The sequence below is a fragment of the Melospiza melodia genome, chromosome 3, assembly GCF_035770615.1.
Source record: "Melospiza melodia melodia isolate bMelMel2 chromosome 3, bMelMel2.pri, whole genome shotgun sequence".
NCBI classification, from domain to species: Eukaryota; Metazoa; Chordata; class Aves; order Passeriformes; family Passerellidae; genus Melospiza; species Melospiza melodia.
This window is the reverse complement of record NC_086196.1, coordinates 116,909,505-116,927,227: the sequence shown is the minus strand read 5'-3', so window position 1 is coordinate 116,927,227 and position 17,723 is coordinate 116,909,505. Positions and strand designations below refer to the sequence as shown.

The window sequence follows — 17,723 nt, the reverse complement described above, 5'->3', positions numbered from 1 at the left end:
GCTTGCAGACTTTCAATGAGACTCTTAGGTAAGGTAAGGGTTAAAGATGTATAAAAGAGATTTCTCACAGTTTAGAGAGAGCAAAACAACACATTTAGGAAGCCAGACAGCTAAAAGGTCAAAGCGTTACACTTCCAGGTCAAACTTCTGGTTGCAATTAAGTAAATTCCTCTGAACGTTTCTAGGGAATTCACATTTCTTTCAGGTTTTATTTCAAATCCCTATTCTTCCTTGCTTACATTTTAACCAAAGCAATATTGGTCTCTTCAGAAGCATTAAATAAAGAGCACTTGTTTTAAGAAGGAACCCAATAGTTAATTTCAAGGTAAGAATCAATCCCTTTCTTGTCACCTCATTTAATGTACAGTTGAATTAAAGGCAAAAGACTATTAAACCTAGTTAATTTTTAGAATCACAACATTTCAACCAAAACAGTGAGCACTCCAAAAACTCCAAACCTATGTAGTGCTAGTGCTTAGTGCTAAAGCAGGTCCCTGAGCTGCACCCTGAGAATCCATCCTGCACATTCCTGATTCCAAGGGACGGGATCAGATGTGCACCCTGCAGAGAGCACACACAAAGAGCACCTCCAAGAGGGAGCGATGTGGCAGAGAGGAGCAAGGCAGTCGAGTAACAAATAGTGCTCAGGGACAGATTTTCAAATTGCCTTCATGTGCCCTCCAAAAATGCTGAATTCCCACTTGGAACAAGCATGCCAAGGGCTCTTTCCAAGGCTATGTTCCCTGGCCTAGATGAGAGTCACTTTAATATTCTCAGGTGAGTATCAAATCAGAAATTAAAGGTGGGGTTCATCTTGCCTAACTTGAAACACCTGCATCAAACTAGTACCCTAAACTTCATTTTTAACTGATAGAGATAAATTACCTATTAACTTCCAGCCAACTCTGAGAAACTGAGACACACCACTCCACTTTGTAAAGACACATGATTAATGGATCCTGATTTTTTGCCTAACTATAGAAAGAAAACTCCAAAGATAAACTTTAAATTTGCATAAATATCTGTGTCATTGCATAAACTGTAGTCCTAGCAGCAAAATCCCTCTGCAGAAATATTTGGATGATGAAGGAAGACCTTTATAGCTCATATAGATATGTAAGAGAGTAGCTATTTGTGCATGCAAACACTTTTTTTTTTTTGCACACACACATAAAAAGGACTTATTTTCATACTATTTTTTTTCGTCTCATAAAATGAAAAAAAATCATATGGGAAGAAGAGACAAATGGAAATGAGATGAAAGCAAGAGAAAGTGACACAAAGCATTAAGGCAGAGAGTATTTTAAGGCTAGAGATTAAGACTGTTTTCAAAACCAACACCAAATTCTTCCTTTTCACAAGAATACACCAAATTAAACAAGTGTCCTGTTGCTTTTTTCAATCCAATACTACCTATATAAACCACTTTATTAAGGACATCTTTAAATAAGTGCGACATTTCATGAGGAGCTGCCACCAGGGAAGAAGCAAAATATGGAGAACACATTGAACCCAGCTGGTGCTGCAGCTGCAAATATCCCCTGTAAACCAGGGACAGGCCCTGCTGAGGCCTCTGCCAGTCTCAGTGTCACCACAGAAGAGCCTTCCAAAGGCACATGCTCGAGTCCAGGCTGTGCAGGCGCTCCTCCCAGCCTCTGACTGGATGGGGCTCAGCTCCAGAGGGGCACAATGGCAAGGAAAGGAAGACCAAAGGTCACTACAGCCAAACACCTACAAGGGGACCCTAAAACACAGGGGCCAAGTGCACGTGGTTACCTCCCTGACACTCTGCCAGGCTCCAAGCCCTCTGAGCTCAGGCCTTCAGTGCACCACAGGAGATTCTGTCCCCTCCCTGGAACACCCTCCCATGTTGCTGTGGATGCAGTGCAAGCCTTTATCATATCTGTTATCCTTTGGCAAAGAGCTCCCCAGCTCTCCTAACTACCACAGCATTTCCATTCATTTGATACGCCCTTGCTCTCAAACTGGAAGGGAATGAGACAAGAAATTATTTCACAAATCTTGGTTGTATTCCCCATAATTGATATATTTTCTAGGCTGAAGAGTCCAGGCACATGTAACTGTTCCCTGCATTGCATTTCCCCATCCTAGATCATCTCTGTTGTCCTTCTTGGCATTTTCCCCAATTTTACTACAATCTAAGGTAAGATAGGAAAAAAATCATAAAGAAAAACCACTCAAAGAGCGTGTAAGTATGGACATTTCTTTTGTTCTTGTCAAATGCCCATTACCCTGAGGAAAGGACAAAATGACAAAAAAAAGAGTTCAGATATATAACCTTGACCTTCTAGAAGAAGAATGCTTTGATGAAAAACAGATACCCTTATTCCCCATTATCTGGCTGTAAAAAATGGGGGGTGGGGGCGAGGAAGTAATCTAAAGCAAAACCAGGAAATATTAGGTACAAGATACTAATCAAAACATTTTTCATAAGTTATTGCATAAGTTACTGCATACTTCAGGGAGCTCTGTTGTCACAGACAGATGAATGTAAGTTTAAAGTTCACACAGATCTGCAGGACTTGGCCGCAAATCATAAATGAGTCCATTGCAGAGAAGCTGCAATGTAATTCTTTGGAGAGACAGATATTACAATGTGCAACTCCAAATCTCAAAGTTCATAGGAAAGACTCCTCCCCAGACCCCTATGTCAGCACCCATTGAAATGCTGTAAAGCTGCTGTTCAAGCAAGGCCAGTGAAAAGATTTTAATTCAGACCCAACCAAACAGTTTCACAGCAGAGGAGTGTGAGTTAACAGCTGGGAGGGTGGGAATAAATCAGTTTTGCTGTTACAGGATTACAATGTGGGACATACCCTATAAGCATTTCCCACAATTCATGTCCTACAGCAATACTGAACACTCCTAAAGCAAACTGGGGCAGTCTGAAAAGGGTGTTTCCCTTAAAAACATCATAATGTTCAAATTAAAATGCAAGGCCAAAAGAGTTTGGAATATTTGCCATCATGATTTATTGTATATTTTTTGTGTGCTTGCAGGACCCAAAAAAATTGTTTCATAAGCAAGAGAAATGTATTTTCTTATGAAATTGCATCTTATGCATTTTTCTTTATACTAAATAGGACATGAACTTTGACTCCAGATCTTTGTAAGGCTGAACTACTCATAAGAGCTATTGTCCTGCTTCCAGTTTCTCATTTTAGTAAGCTTGTCACAAGTTAATGTCTGAGAATTTCAAGTCTGAGATGTCTACCTGTTAATAAAGTACAGTCACATTTGTAAAAAGCAACTGGGTCAAAAGATGGACTCAGGAAACATGATCACTGCAAGCCCCATTTCATGAGAGAAGAAAGTTAAAAATATATTAAAAAGTACACAGAGTCCCAGGGAAAGCAGATAAAATCAAGCTGGGAGCTCCCTGTGCCATGTGACAGCATGCTCTCTAATTATTTTCACTGTAGAAGAGACTGTACAATAAAAAGATCTGAAATCAGAGCAAAAATGTCCCACCCTCAAGCCAAGAAAAACAGCAAGGATGCTAGGGAAGGAATGAGAGTAGGTCTGAATATTACTTGTAGGAAAAACATAGTTAACTTTTTCCTCCCTCAAGAGGGGGAAGAAGGCCAGTTTACAATATACCTTCTTCCTTCCTTCCATTTCTAACACTGACATTTTTATCAGCCACATTTTTTTTCACTCCTCCTTATTGTTTCCTCTGTGCCCATGTAAACCTCACCTTCTTCCTTATTGTTTTCAGTTCTCCCTTTGCCATTTCTCCTGGTATTTAATTCCTCTACTCAGACCTCTGTAGTCTCCTCTTAATTCTCACTGCTCTTGATCAAAACCAGACACTTTCTGTGGAATGTGAACCTTCAGATAATGCAATCACAAGCCATACCTGGTTGATGCCCTTTTGCATGATTTTGGCCATGCAGATTGCATGCAGGCAAAATTCAGCTTTGAAAATCCACCTCATTTTAAATTTCTCTTTAAAAAAATAAAATAAACCAAAGTCAAACACATTTGGACATTAATTAAACATAAGAATCAGAGAATTTATACTGAAGCCTATGCCCAAATACTAAATTAAAGTTTACTTTGGCAAATTGTTTGTACTGGCCATTTGGGAAGGGTGTGGAAATTGTTCAGACAGAAGGAAGAATAGGAAGAACTTGCTTGTCTTGGCTACTTTCTCTCATTTTTCCATTCTTTCCTCCTTTCTTTCTTCTCCTGTGTGTAACACCCACAGATTTCCTAATGAGCTGGTATGCAACCCACCACACACTGCAGTGTGGGTGTAACTCAAATGAAAAAGAAATGTAAATTAACAAGTAACTCGCATGGATATTTACATTAAGTGTTACAAAAATTGAAAGGTAGTGTCAAGTAATACTAATATTAAACATAATGTAATGTTAATACTGAAAAGAAGCTGTGATAGGTGAAAATTTTCTCTTCAAAAATGTTATAGTAGTGAGGAAGTAGAGGACTTAACAAGTCTTAAGGTAGCTTGGCCTCTAGTTCTGAAATGAAACCTAATACATCATGCCTTGATGTTAAAGGTAGTCTAAAATCTTATTAGTACAGGTCTAATTAGTCTCTTTACAAGAAGTGTTGAATACATCCTTCAGTGTGAACAGCAAATAGTTAAAATTGACTTGAAAAGATGCAACTACAGCCAGGGGTGGAATGCTGACGTGGGACACTGGAAAGAGTAAGTGAGCAATTAATAACCATGTGCAGGATCCCTCTATAGATACACCCCTCTTTACAAGAGCAGGGGGTTCACAGCAGTGCAACTCCACGCAGACTTGAATCACTTGGAGCAGCAGAAACCACACAGAGCTTGAAGACCTCAGAAACTCCTCCTGAGCTCCAGAGGCAACAGGAGCTGCAGCTGAAGCCTTTTCCCAGCAGCACCTCCATGGAGCACACGGGGCTCCTGCACTCCCCTGTGTGGCACTGACAACACAGAGCCACCTCTGTGCTGCAGTGTGGCACCTCACCTGTGTGACAACACAGAGCCTCCTCCCTGCAGGCCACAGACAGATCCCTGCTGGGGGCCCAGGAGCAGGCACCAGGGGCACTGCTGCAGCCCCCCAGCTCAGCTCCAAGGGTCAGTCCTTACAGGCAGGGCCCCTTGCCCCACTGAACACCCACCTATTCTGTTCTTTCCTTCCCAGGTAAGAACAGACTCCAAGGGAACCTGAAGAAACTTGATTCTTGGGCTTGAACAAAGCACTCCTTTCTTACAAATTACAGCCTTGAGCAAAGCAGGCTGAGAGAAAGAGTTGGCTTTGGGAGTGAAGCTGAACATGAGTGTTCGTTATCACAGCCTGTTTTCTTCCTTTAGTTCTTTATTGTTAATTAATGACGGTGAGATTAACTGCAGAAAACTGATGGAACAGTCATTCTGCCTCATCCAAAGTAAATAGCCTTTAATCTAACACTGTCACTGATATTACTGATGACCTTCTCAAATGCATTTCCCTAAGTTTTTAATTTTCAGGAAACAAGGGGAAGAGTCAAGCAGAAGAACAGCTCCCAACCCTGGGACAGCACATCAATATTTTTACTGAAAAGCTCATGATGTGAAAGAAAATAGAAACCCTCAATTCTAAAGAACACACTTAAATTAGTGTTGCATCTACCCACATATATAAAAAACAACTATTATGTCTGGCAGTTTTACCTTATAAAATCGTCATTTTTTCAAAACTTACTTTTTACTAAGGCGGGAAACTTCAAAAAATAAATATTAAAAAACATCCCTTCATAAAAGAAAACACATAAAAACCTCAACAGATCTTAGAAATTCTGATCCCACCATCTGTAATGTTCACTCACAATCAGAAAAGTACCAGGGTTTGAAAGTTCACGTGCTTGACAAACAATAATGATATTTTAATGGGATAAAATGTAGTTTCAACTTGCAAGGAAGAAAAGGATTTGGAAATCCTTCAGTGGCCTGAAGCACCTCTTGCTTATGAGGTATTGTGTTCCTGAGGGGTGGGAAAAAGCCCCTGTCATGCCAGAAGAACCTGGCTCCCACATATGCCTAAAATGTTGCCATATGAAGCCAACCATACAGTACATAACTTGTGTTTTATCATTATTATTGACAATAGCATGCAAAGCTGCAACCACCGATCAGCATTCTATAGGAATACACCTTGTTCAACAATGGAAAGCATGTTAAGAGGCAAAGAACTTGTTCCCAATTGGAACTGTTCATCCAATACATGTTGAATTGTAAAATTTACGAGCCTAGTGATGATCTAATACAAGTATGTAATGACATGCATTGCAGAAGCCATTCTTCAGCAGAGATCTCTCCTGGATTGAAGATGTGACAAAGCATGGCCAGCACAGAGCTTTACTGCTGCAGCCCTGCTCTTCTGAGACACATTTATAGCCTGCTCCAGGCTAGTAACTAACACCAGTAATTTTTTGCCTAAGAACTATTTAAAGATAAATTGCTGTATAAGACCAACAGATGAGCCTATCCACTGCAAACCCCACATTATGCTAACAATGAAATGGTGTTAAACAAGAACTGGCAGCCATTCAGCCCCAAAGCTGATCTAGCAGTAAGGCCTAAGCTGCACTGATCATGATCTTTAGTTTAAAATGAGGGTGTACTGAAATGGTACCTGGTGGCCTCATCATCCTCACACGCACAAAAAGTGAGATCCAAATAGGTGAAGGCTCTTAATCTCTGCACTCCCAAGGTCATGGGTGCTGCTGCCAGGCCTGCAGTAGCACTGGTGAAATGACAAATGTCACTTACCACATCACACCAACTTTTAAAGACTGAACAGATTGCCAAAAGTAAAAGGAGAAGATATTATTTCTGTATTTAAAAATTCTACACTAAATGAGTGAGTGGAAAAGAGATTTAACTAACCAGCAAGACTTCAACCAATCTTGCAGGACCAAGGGTTGTATAAGTAATTTTTTTAGTTCCAATGATAGGCTCTTGGACTAATAGTACCAGCATTATGTTCATTTTTCAGTAACACAGAAAATTAAAATCCACTTAATTTTTTCACTAACATAGCTGAAGTAATTCCAGACCAAAACATCAACTATTTCAGACCTTGCTGATAGCAAATTTCTCACAGAAAATATAAAGAACAGCATTCTCTACGACACTTTATGGCACACTAAGTGAAATAATTTCTGTTACCGGTAAGAAACAAAGGCCCAGATGATCCCTGTTCCGTGGGCTTCCACTGACCACGCTGTTTACGTGCCTCCAAGTAGTGTTTGACCCTTGATGCAACAACTTCTTCCAGCAGCCTGCAGACCTCCTGAAAGAGAAACCACTGGCCTGGTTTGATCTAAATTTACAGAAATGCCCTCAGGCACACAGCAGAAACCAATACAAAATCACCCCCTCTCCCATTAAAAGGAAAAACATTGAGGAGAAGTACATGAATTAAGAAATGGATGGGAACAAGGAGGGGAATCAAGCAATTTTTCTAAAGAACAAAAGAGGAAGTAGATTATGAAATTCTTACTTGGCAGATGAAACACATTATATTACAATACTAACTTTTTAAAACCAGAAATTAGTTTCATATGCATGCAAAGCAGGAAAAAATACATGTTAAAAGTGTATCACAACATTAGGTATTGAAGCAAAATTTTAGTAAAAATCCTCTCAGGAATTGTCACCACTCTATTTGTGTTTAAGAATCCTTATAAACAACAACAGATATTTTGCTCCAATTCTGAGTAATTTGGGGGGGGGGGGGAGTGGATAAGACTGAGCAAATTAGGTCACAGCAACTTAATTGCTCTAATTAATTTAGATTTTTCTGCTCCTAAACATAACTGTTCGTATCTTTCATACTTTCTTCAACAAAGCACAATAAAAACACAGACAACTCAGGAAGAGCAAAACCTTCTGCCAGAATTAGCCAGAAAAAAAATCCCACTTGGAGTAAAAACCAAAAAATCATCTCTTGGATACCGGAATAAGTTTTAAGCTTAATACACACACACACATCTGAGACTTTTCCCTCAGTATTCTCATTTTCCATTGTTCGTAACTATGTGCTCACAGCAATGATACTTTGTGGCACACAAAAATATAATTTTACCTCTAAAATGTTAGGGTAATAGATAAAATTATATAAGTAGTATCTAAACTATCTTGCCTTGAAATTTCCTTTTGATTAATGTAGAAAGTACTCAGAACAACAAATGTTTAATAAAAATCTAAATGAAAGCAGGGCATATACATTAGTCAATCACAACCATTACTTTCCCTTTACAGTAAGAAATCCATTTTCCTTTCTGCTTGTAGAGGACAATTATAAATTTCTGTATTTGCTTGTCCTTCTGTTTAACTCATTAAAGGGCTCCCATTACACATTCCTTCATGGAGTTACAACGAGAAGGTCTCAGAAGCAGCAGAAACATGGTGTGTCTTTGGTTCCTTCCACAGCAATAAACATTACCTTGCACTTCCTTCATTTACATGGAACATATTTCACTTGTCAGCCTTATGGAAATGTTATTTAAATGGCTCCCCACAAAGAACCATACAGACCTCAGAGAGCAAAGATAAAACTGTGACTTGGCCATTCCAGGGGAAAAGGAGTGTGGAAGAAAGGGCAGGGAAATTGGAGTGCAGAAAGAGGGAAACCTGCAGCATCTTGCAGCAAGGCCAGGAGTCCTCCCCATGCAGCTGGCCACAGCAGTGTGCCACGGTGCAGATTCCAACACCCAGCCGTATTCCCTCGCTCCAGGGCCGTGCTTTGGGCACTGGGGTAGTTCCACCCTGCCCTCCACAGCCCGTGCTCCGAGGCAGCAGCAGCCAAAGGGCCGCTGGGACAGCAGCACCAGGGTCCTGGAGCTCAAGCTGATGACTTCCAGCCAGGGTAAGCAGGGATCAGCAGGAATTGTTTGTTACAGAGGCATCCACATTTCCCACAGACAGCCAGAGAGGGCCGCACCACCACGAGCATTTTTCAGAGTTTGGAAACAACAAAAATGCAGAAAACCACTTGGGATGAACATGTAAAAGCTCTCACAAAAAATACATTGGAATAATCTTTCTTTAGGACCTTTTCTCCCCTCACTTTCACAGAGATTCTGCATAGGACTTTCAGGAAGTGAACTGCAAAGCTATTTGACTCACACTTCTCAGTTGCTGAAAATATGCAACCTTTGTACTTCTCTTGAAACATGCAGTCATAGAAATGCACCGAATGCTGTCCTGTCATGCCTCTTTATTAAATCAATCATGAGCTAATTTCCTGAAATTCATCTCTTTTGTTTTGGCAGTCTTACAAAATACATTTTGAAAACATTTAAAACTCAGATAACCAGGAGAGCAAAACTTGTTATAAAACAGAAAAGGTAATGAGCATTCATTTAGCCATAAAAAAGAAATCCGAGCGATTTTTCCTATTTTCTTATTCCTGTGCTTAATAAAGCACAAATCAGATGAACCACATGCTGCTAAACACTGTGCTGTTGCTCCCTCAGGATCCGAAGGCATTGTTTCTTTCAGTTCCATTGAAATGTATGACTCTGGGATGTCTGGGGCTGTGCAGTGACAAGTTAATGATGGCATTATTGGGGAAGCTATCTGCTGAAAGTGCCGTAAGGGAGACTTGCGGGAAAGTGCGCAGGCATCCCAAACACGTCCTGCCCTCCCTTTCAGCGGAGCAGGGAGCTTCTCACGTTCCCACCCAGGAGAGCTCCTGCCAGACACAGCACAAGCTCCTCTGTGATTCCCTGCAGCCTGATCAAAGCTACAGACAGACTTTTGCTGCTCACTGATTTCCCACTATTTCATCAGGATATACACGTGACACTTAAAAATAATGGAAGTTTCTTTTCATATAAGGCAACAGTTCTACTATGGTTTATCTTGCATATTTATGTTTTCTTGCACTCTCTAAATGCAACATCATTTACAATTCTCAGAATGAGAAAAAAATTATTAGGAAGATATTTCACCATCAAAATGATACCTGCCACAAGCTGGTTTGTATCACTCAGGATAATTTACAAGCATTCTGAGAAACATTTTTAAATTAAATGTTAAGTCACAAGAATACACACAGCACACATGCATGCATGAATGTGCACACACAGAGTTTAAAAATTAAAAAGCAAATTTAAAGTGGGCATTGGTGACCCAAATAGCACATATGGCTGACTTAGGGGTCCCATGGCAACAGCTGATGGTTAGGTATAACTAACAATATTCTCCTAACACTGAAAAATCCTGAACAGTTCAAGGCAATCCAACTTTTTCCCTGCAGCCATACACTTTTGAAGTAGAATTGATATTTGTTGTACCTCTTTCTCATGATCTGAAAACCAGCTGGTGTCTTTACTGGAGCCTTGAGGCAAAATATGAACATCCACCAAGACAGCAAAGTTCCCACACTGGAAAAAAAAAAAAAAAGAAGAAAAAACATGTTGAACTGTAGCTGCTAAGAAGCACAGAAGCACATGTCAAGCAGACAGGGAGATAATCAGGTAAGCACATGTATCTGATTCAGACTTACAGCAGGCAGAACATTAAATCATGGAAGTTTATGAAGTATGGAATTACAAATTTATCATTGTTTTTGGACTTAACAAGGAACAAGAGCACCAGACCTATCCTGGATAGCTCACTGAAGTGTTCATATGACAAGCACAAGTATGTGGAATTTAGTTCTGCTACCTAAATGCCTCTTTTAAATCTGAGTTCAAGCAAATTTTAATGTGCGAAAAATTAGCTATTCCTTCACCAAACTCACATAGTTCTACTTCTGAAAATTTGGCACCACATTAATTATCTGGTTGGTGCTTGAAATTTATTATCTAAAAATTCAGCATCTTAGAAGTCTTTTCCTTTCTCCAAGCTACCTTATGTAAAGATGAGCAAGTCTGAAGGACTTGTCAGTGGATATCTGGCACTTAGCACATCTGTAACGTGCACTTTGAATGGTTCAATAATCAGGCTCACCTATTACAGTTATTAGGATGATACAGCTACATGCCAAGACACATCAGCTATTTCTGAAACTCCTTGACAGGCGCACCTATATCTCAGGCTTATGCTGTAGCACAAGTACAGTTGCTGAGAGCACCCTTACCTATACCATTAGCACTAAGAGCAAAAAGATTTAGCATTAATTTTACTGATCATAACAGCATATTCGTTAAATTTAAAATCTCTTGGTTAATAAACACTCGGATCTGTAAATCAACTGCAAACAGAAGTTTCTAAATAATGATTCAAATATAATTAAAATGTAATTCATGGCCAATATTGTATTGTAGCTACAATACAAAAGTTTGGCAAACGAGACAGGCATTGTGAAATAACTTTGAGAAACTTCTAAGTTACTTATAGGTATCAGTCACTGAAAGAGCAGAATGCTTTGATCTATTGTATCAAAAGGCTTCTCTTTCCTCCAGAGAACCAAGAATTGCCAGATGGCTGCCACAGCAGACTTTTCCAAGCTTTAAATGGATGACAAAATATCTCACAAAAATCTCTGGTGAATCATTAGTCAGCTCCAGCAAACTTTAAATTGACTACTGAACTTCAAAGTTAGGAGACGCTGCAGATTATAAAGTGAAAGCCAGTAAATTATTCATGGTTCAGCACTAATAACAACAAACAAGTAGTTGATACATCAAGAAAATTCAAATTATCAAATGCTCCATGTTAACTGGTATCATTTTCTATTGACTAGAAAACTTTATACACAGATACAGATACAAAGTATAGACCTGTTTTTCAAGGAGACAGAATGTTTGTAATTATTTTCTTCTGAGTGGCACTGTTTGTCTCAGTCGCCAATCTTGAAACGATTGGAAAAAAAGAAAATAATGAACCACATTCAAAACTATTCAATGGAACAGTTAAAATTATCTTGAAAATTTTACAAACACACCAAACATTTGTTGTGCTTCAAAGAAAAAACAGATATAAATAGCACATGAATCTTTGTAATAGTCCAGGTTTCCCAATGGAAGGACGCTTTCTGTCCCTCTGAGCTTTGGAGCACTCTTCTTTGTAGACAGCACACCTGGAAATATTTCACTAGCCAACAGCCAACAGCTTTGCCCCACAGTCAGAGCAGCTTTGGGACAGGACACAGGGAAGCACCACTGGCACAGGCAAAGAGGAGAAGGGGGAGTCAGAGAACATGAGTGCAGCCCCTCCCGTGCCTCTCCACCTCCTGTTTTTGGTGAGTGCTGGACTGATCTGAGTGACAGCTCCCATGCAGGCTCCCCTGCATTCCTGAGCTACACCTGCATTTCTGCTTCCTGTGCCTTCACAGGCTACAGCTCTGAGCAGCTCAATACAACCTGGGCTGCTCCAGCAGCAAAGGACAAGTACACAATAAATGCCAATACAAAAAATGGCAGGGAACAGAGGCAAGTGGAGGAAAAATGTACACAGTTTATATTAGAAGATCTGATGCTCTTACAGAAGTTTCTGGTTTTATTTTTATTCTGATGACATGCAATTCCATGAAAATACTCGCTTTTATTTTAGTGGAAATGAAGTGTTTCCAGTCAGTGTGGCTGCAAGATGCAACTCGTGGCTCCTAAGTACCACAACTGAGAGGCAAACAAAAAGAACGGCAACTTTTAATTTCACGCTTTCAACATCCATCTCAAAATTTGCACTGAAAATTGTTTTTTGAGGTGTTATTGTAAAAACTGAAACTTGAATGCCTGATTTGATGGGAAACACATTTGTCAAGAATCAATAGGAAAATGTTTCACTCAAAAATTAAAGACAGAAGCAGATGCTCCAAGTTGATATCCCCCATAATTCTAGGTTTCAAAAACTTCATTTTCACAAGCTGTTTTTAATGTTCACATTCTTACTGTAACAGTCTAATGACATTCATTGTGTTACTAAACAAAGAGCTTTAAATGATCTCAGAATGTTGTTAGTGTATTGTTGTACAGCATTGGCATTTAATTCAGAACATCTTTTCAGAAATCAAATTGTTTATACAAATACATTAAACACTTCATAGACTCTACAAATTGAAAATATAACCAGAAATGTAATGTAAACAGAACAAAACCCAACACAAAGTGGTCATTCAAGCAAAGTCATCTGCCCATAACCTGCTGAAACCTTGAAAGCAGCACATGCTAGATGGTGAACTATTGTTGCAAAACCCAGAATGAGTAAATAAACCCACATCAATACTTTTTATTGCTATACCCATTTTTACAATCAGTGGGCTTCAACATGGATGCTGCTGTTTCTATAAACTGCATCACACGAGCAGCATCAAAGCAGTCCTTATGACCAGGGTGGGCTTGTCCTCAGTTCCAGCACTCCGAGTGCAGAGCCAGCCTCCCAAGACACATTTCAGGGCTCCCCACTGCTGGGATTATGGATGTGGACTGGAGGGTCAGAACTCACTGAAGCTCAGTTGGAACAGAAACACCAGAGTTTGGCTGGGCTTTGCGATGGGCAGGAAGGAGCTCAGCTGCAACCCTCACACACTCAAAACTCTAAAACTGCTCCATGATGAACATACAGGAACTGTTTATTTCTACTGTTCCCTCTTCCCTGAGCACTGTGCGACTGTTGTTACAGAGAGAATTGTTCTCCAGTCTTAGATGATATCTATAGTTAAAAAAAAAAAAAGATAGACTTGATCCCAATGACCACTCCAAAAATGTCACTGGAAGCCCTTTCTGGCACTGTGACAAAATTGATAGGACATATCACTCTCCAGAATGCAAAAGCAGGGCCAAGAGATTTTGTGGGAAAAAAATAAAATAAACCACACATAAGCTTATGCGAAATATCTTGTCTTAAAATAAAAAGGAAAATTTGAATATTTTCCATCCTAAATTCTTTCTGAAAATCACTAAGTGTTCTGCACTGAGTCAAGTGAGTTCTAATATCTACAACAGAGTATAATTATGACCAATTAATCCTTGGTCTGTACTGTGCCAACTGTATTATAAAAAAACTTACATTTTCCAGGCTTATTAGAAGTTTATTCTCCTCCTTTATCTTTGTGATCCCAAAGAAAATTATGTGTTTTCCTATTGTTTATACTATTAGCACCAAGGATTTGCAATATTTTGACTTTTTCCTCTTACAGAGCAATAGCAAGAGGCAGCATAGTGAGCATACAGCACAAAAGACATATTTGTCATTACACAACATTAACTTTCATTTACAAGATTTGAGGTTACACACAGTTTCTCAAACCATAGGGACACTTAAATGCCTCAACCCGTATAAATACAGGAGTTAGGATAGGGATTTATGCCACCACCACTGCTGATGGCTATGAGATGATAAAGGAATTTTGGTGACAGCTAACACTGTACATTTCTCATTCTTTTAAGTAGATAAAGTTACAATTTGATATGTGTATGACTTTTCCACGTATTTTTCTTGAGAATCTCAACTGTTCTTTTGTTGTCATATTTTTTTTGGGGGGGGGGGGTGTCATACTTCTAGGGTAAAAAAAAAAAAAAAGGCAAATCAGAGGGAGAAGAAGGGGGAAAAAATAATACAATTTTTTTTTCCACCAGGCAGGAAGGTTGCATGAAAATAGTGTTTCCCTGGTTAATGCTCAAAGCAAGATATTTCTCTCTCGGTTTCAGAGGGAAGGAGATTTAGGCACTAACAGGTCACCAGTGAATAGTTTTGCTGTCACCAGATTAATCAGGAACTCACCTAAGAAGAGCAATTGACAATTACAGAAAAAATTCTCAACAGTTGATACAACAGCAGAGCAGAACAGATGAGAGAAGCCTCCAGAAGAAGCCAAAAGCAGAATCCCTCTAGGAAATCATGTAACAAGTCCACTCTTCAAAATGCTCAAGTAATATGATGCAAATGTCAGAGAGGAAAAGGGGCATATTCCACTTTTGACCTTTTTTCTGGATAAGAGCTGCTTGGTTCTGGAAATTGTACAAAGCTCGTACTTTGTCATAAATTTATATCCTGAAGTTGTTTCAACAAATAAATCCTTCTTATTAAAGAAGGATTATAGCCATCAGCTAACATCACCTAGACCTTTTCAATTCCCTGCTTTCAAAGATCTATGGGATCACTGCAACAGTAAAAAGGGAGCAGCAGATCAAGGGCAATGCTATAATGGTTCTAAATAGAAGATCTATCCTCAAAGATAGCTGCACTAAATTATACACAGATTCAGCAGGAATTGGACAATCTAAAAGGCAGTCAGACTTTCCAAAAGCAGGGAGGAAATTCCCCTTTTACAACCTGCATACAAATTATATCTAAGTAATCTTTCACAAGCGGTTGGCTTGCTTTTTTTAGAAGAACAGTTTATGTATGAGGAATTCCTGAAATGAGGAGTGCTTAATTTTCTGGTGTTTTAGTGGAAGAGAAGAAGCAGTTATCTGAAAATTCAATCAATAAGCTATAGGCACATTAAGATCCCATTGAGAGGTTTCCATGCCAAGCAAAGAGGGGTAAGCAGAGAACAAGCCTTTAGAACAATCCTCTGATAAATGTGGCCTGACAACTCCTGAGACTAGGATGCAACATCAAGGCAGCATTAGACTCTTAACAGATGCAGATGGACAGGATATTAAACTTCAGAAATGATGGGGAAAAGAAAACAAGAAATACTTGTGAGTGATTCAACCCTTAGGAAAACATAAAAAACACTAAGGAACTTCAGATCTGATGGAGCTGTGTGTGATACTGGAGACTTTCAAACTGAGGACTAACACACTGCTGTTAAAAGCACGTTAACAGTGAGCAATCCACCCAAATACACAGATTCAAATAAGTTAATGAAGACAACTCCTTCAGAAAACCCAATACCTGCTGAGGGAAAGGAGCTGCATGTTTCTAGCAAGAAGAATGCTGCAGCGCAAACAGAGCCTCCAGTTCATCACCCACAGCCAGGCTAAGCAGTAATTACTTAATCTAAACATATGAACTGGTCCTGGAGAACTGCTCTATCAGGTACAACGTTGAAAAAGGCTTAAATTGCATGAGAGAATTAAGCTTAATTTACGTTGTCAATCTGTGCTGCCTGATCCCAATTCCGTAGGTGGTTTTGTAGCCCACATATTGAAAAGAGTCATATAGTTGGAGCTCAAACAATTGCAAAAAGCAAGTTTTTCCTTGGGGCTAAGTCTCCAAGTAACAGTGCAATCTCACCATCATTTTGAAAGGATATACCATGTCCCTGCCTGTGTCAGGACTGATCCAGAAAAACAGAAATAGCAGCACACTATTTGCTCAAGATAATAAAAAGATAATTTGAGATTCCAACAAGCTGCTTTCATCCTCTTGTTGTGAAGTATTATTCTAAAAAGGATGGTATTTTTTGAATCATTGTGAGCAAGCGATGATGAAATACCCATGTCTGCAACAACCTGCTTTCATCCACTGCAAGCTGGGAAATGTGAGTGGCCATATTAACTGAGGAGGTGAAAATGTTCACAATCTACCCAAATACAATTAACTCTTAATTGTAAATTTTTAAAGACACTTCCTAGGGCTTGGCCACACCAACAAAGTGCCACAGGATACCATATTCTTGTGTATCCCTTGATGATAGGTAAGTGGGTGCAGACAAATATTATTACCTTACCGAGCTCTTACCCTGAGCTATCAATAATAATAATGACAAAAACTTGCTCTTATGGATTTGGTAATTCATGAGAAGAATTGCTTTGTCATTGCTGTACTAAACTGGAGTTGGGGACATTCTTTCAGGTTCTACAAAGTTAGTCCTGGGATTTTGTTTCTTCCCCAGGTGAAAAGGACAAGGAACTTGTACAAAACACTCTGCGTGGCTGAATTATTCGGTTTGTAATTATCAGGTCCTACAGCAATAGGTATCAAAACAACTGCAATGACTACTAAAGCTTCCAGAACTCCTAAAGATGGCTAATTGTAACATGATAATACCTAATTTTTAAAGAAATTAGAGCCAGTAATAAAAAGGTTTAAGGGCCTTTTTCAGACATTCAACTTGTTAAATGATTTTCACAGGTTTTCCCATACATGCTTTACAGGCTGTATTTTAATATTAATCTGCCAGACTTTAAAGCATCAAAAAAAGATCACCAAGTATGTATTGGCAAGCTACTGATGGATTTGTTCAGCATGAAAAGAGCCACCATACAAGAGGGCTGAGGAAATTAGCAATGTACCACCTGATTTTATGACTTTCTGCATATACCAGAAAATGAAGTGCAATAAAAATTAGGTGGAGACACCACCCTCAGTATCTTCTGATGTAAACTGTCAGAGGAAATAAAAGCAGATGTCAGATAGCACAAAAACACAATTTACAAGCTTCCTGTAAGGTGAAGCAGAGGCAAACCACAGTGTTTGTTTCACAAGGTAACGGGCCCATTGCTGGGATGAAGGAGCAGCAGTTCTCCAGCACATGATGCACCCATGAATGTATTTCTGAGTTATTTGTCCAACAGCTGCAGGGATGGGCTGACTTCCCTCTCACAAAAACAGAATGGGGAAGTGAGGGCAGGTCCCAAGCAGGAAACTGTTCCACATGTCCAACTTTGCAATTATTTGAGATTCCTTTTTATTCTAAGAGACGAGGCCTCACCTGCTCTGGAATTGCCTTCCCTCCCTGCCTCTCGTGACAGCCTTACCTACCGCAGCACACAGCTACTGAACGGGGAAGCAGGAGGCAGCACAAAACCAAACCCAACATCTGCAGCCCATGCTTCAAGCTAAAATATCTGCAGATGCTCAATCTTCATGCCAA

General features: G+C 39.5%; 1 protein-coding gene across 7 annotated transcripts in view; it reads right to left on the bottom strand.

Moving 5' to 3' along the window:
• SLX4IP (SLX4 interacting protein) overlaps positions 1 to 17,723 on the bottom strand; it is an 83,427-nt gene that overhangs the window by 40,001 nt on the left and 25,703 nt on the right. For all 7 annotated transcript variants that reach the window (XR_010027233.1, XR_010027236.1, XR_010027232.1 and 4 more), the window contains exons 4-5: positions 10,306 to 10,395; positions 7,172 to 7,295 (exon numbers count right to left, since the gene is read on the bottom strand). Coding sequence is in view for 1 of the 7 variants with exons in the window: in XM_063152848.1 (XP_063008918.1) it covers positions 7,172 to 7,295; positions 10,306 to 10,395 (214 nt within the window). In the remaining 6 variants the exon portion in view is untranslated. The remainder of the gene's footprint in view (positions 1 to 7,171; positions 7,296 to 10,305; positions 10,396 to 17,723) is intronic.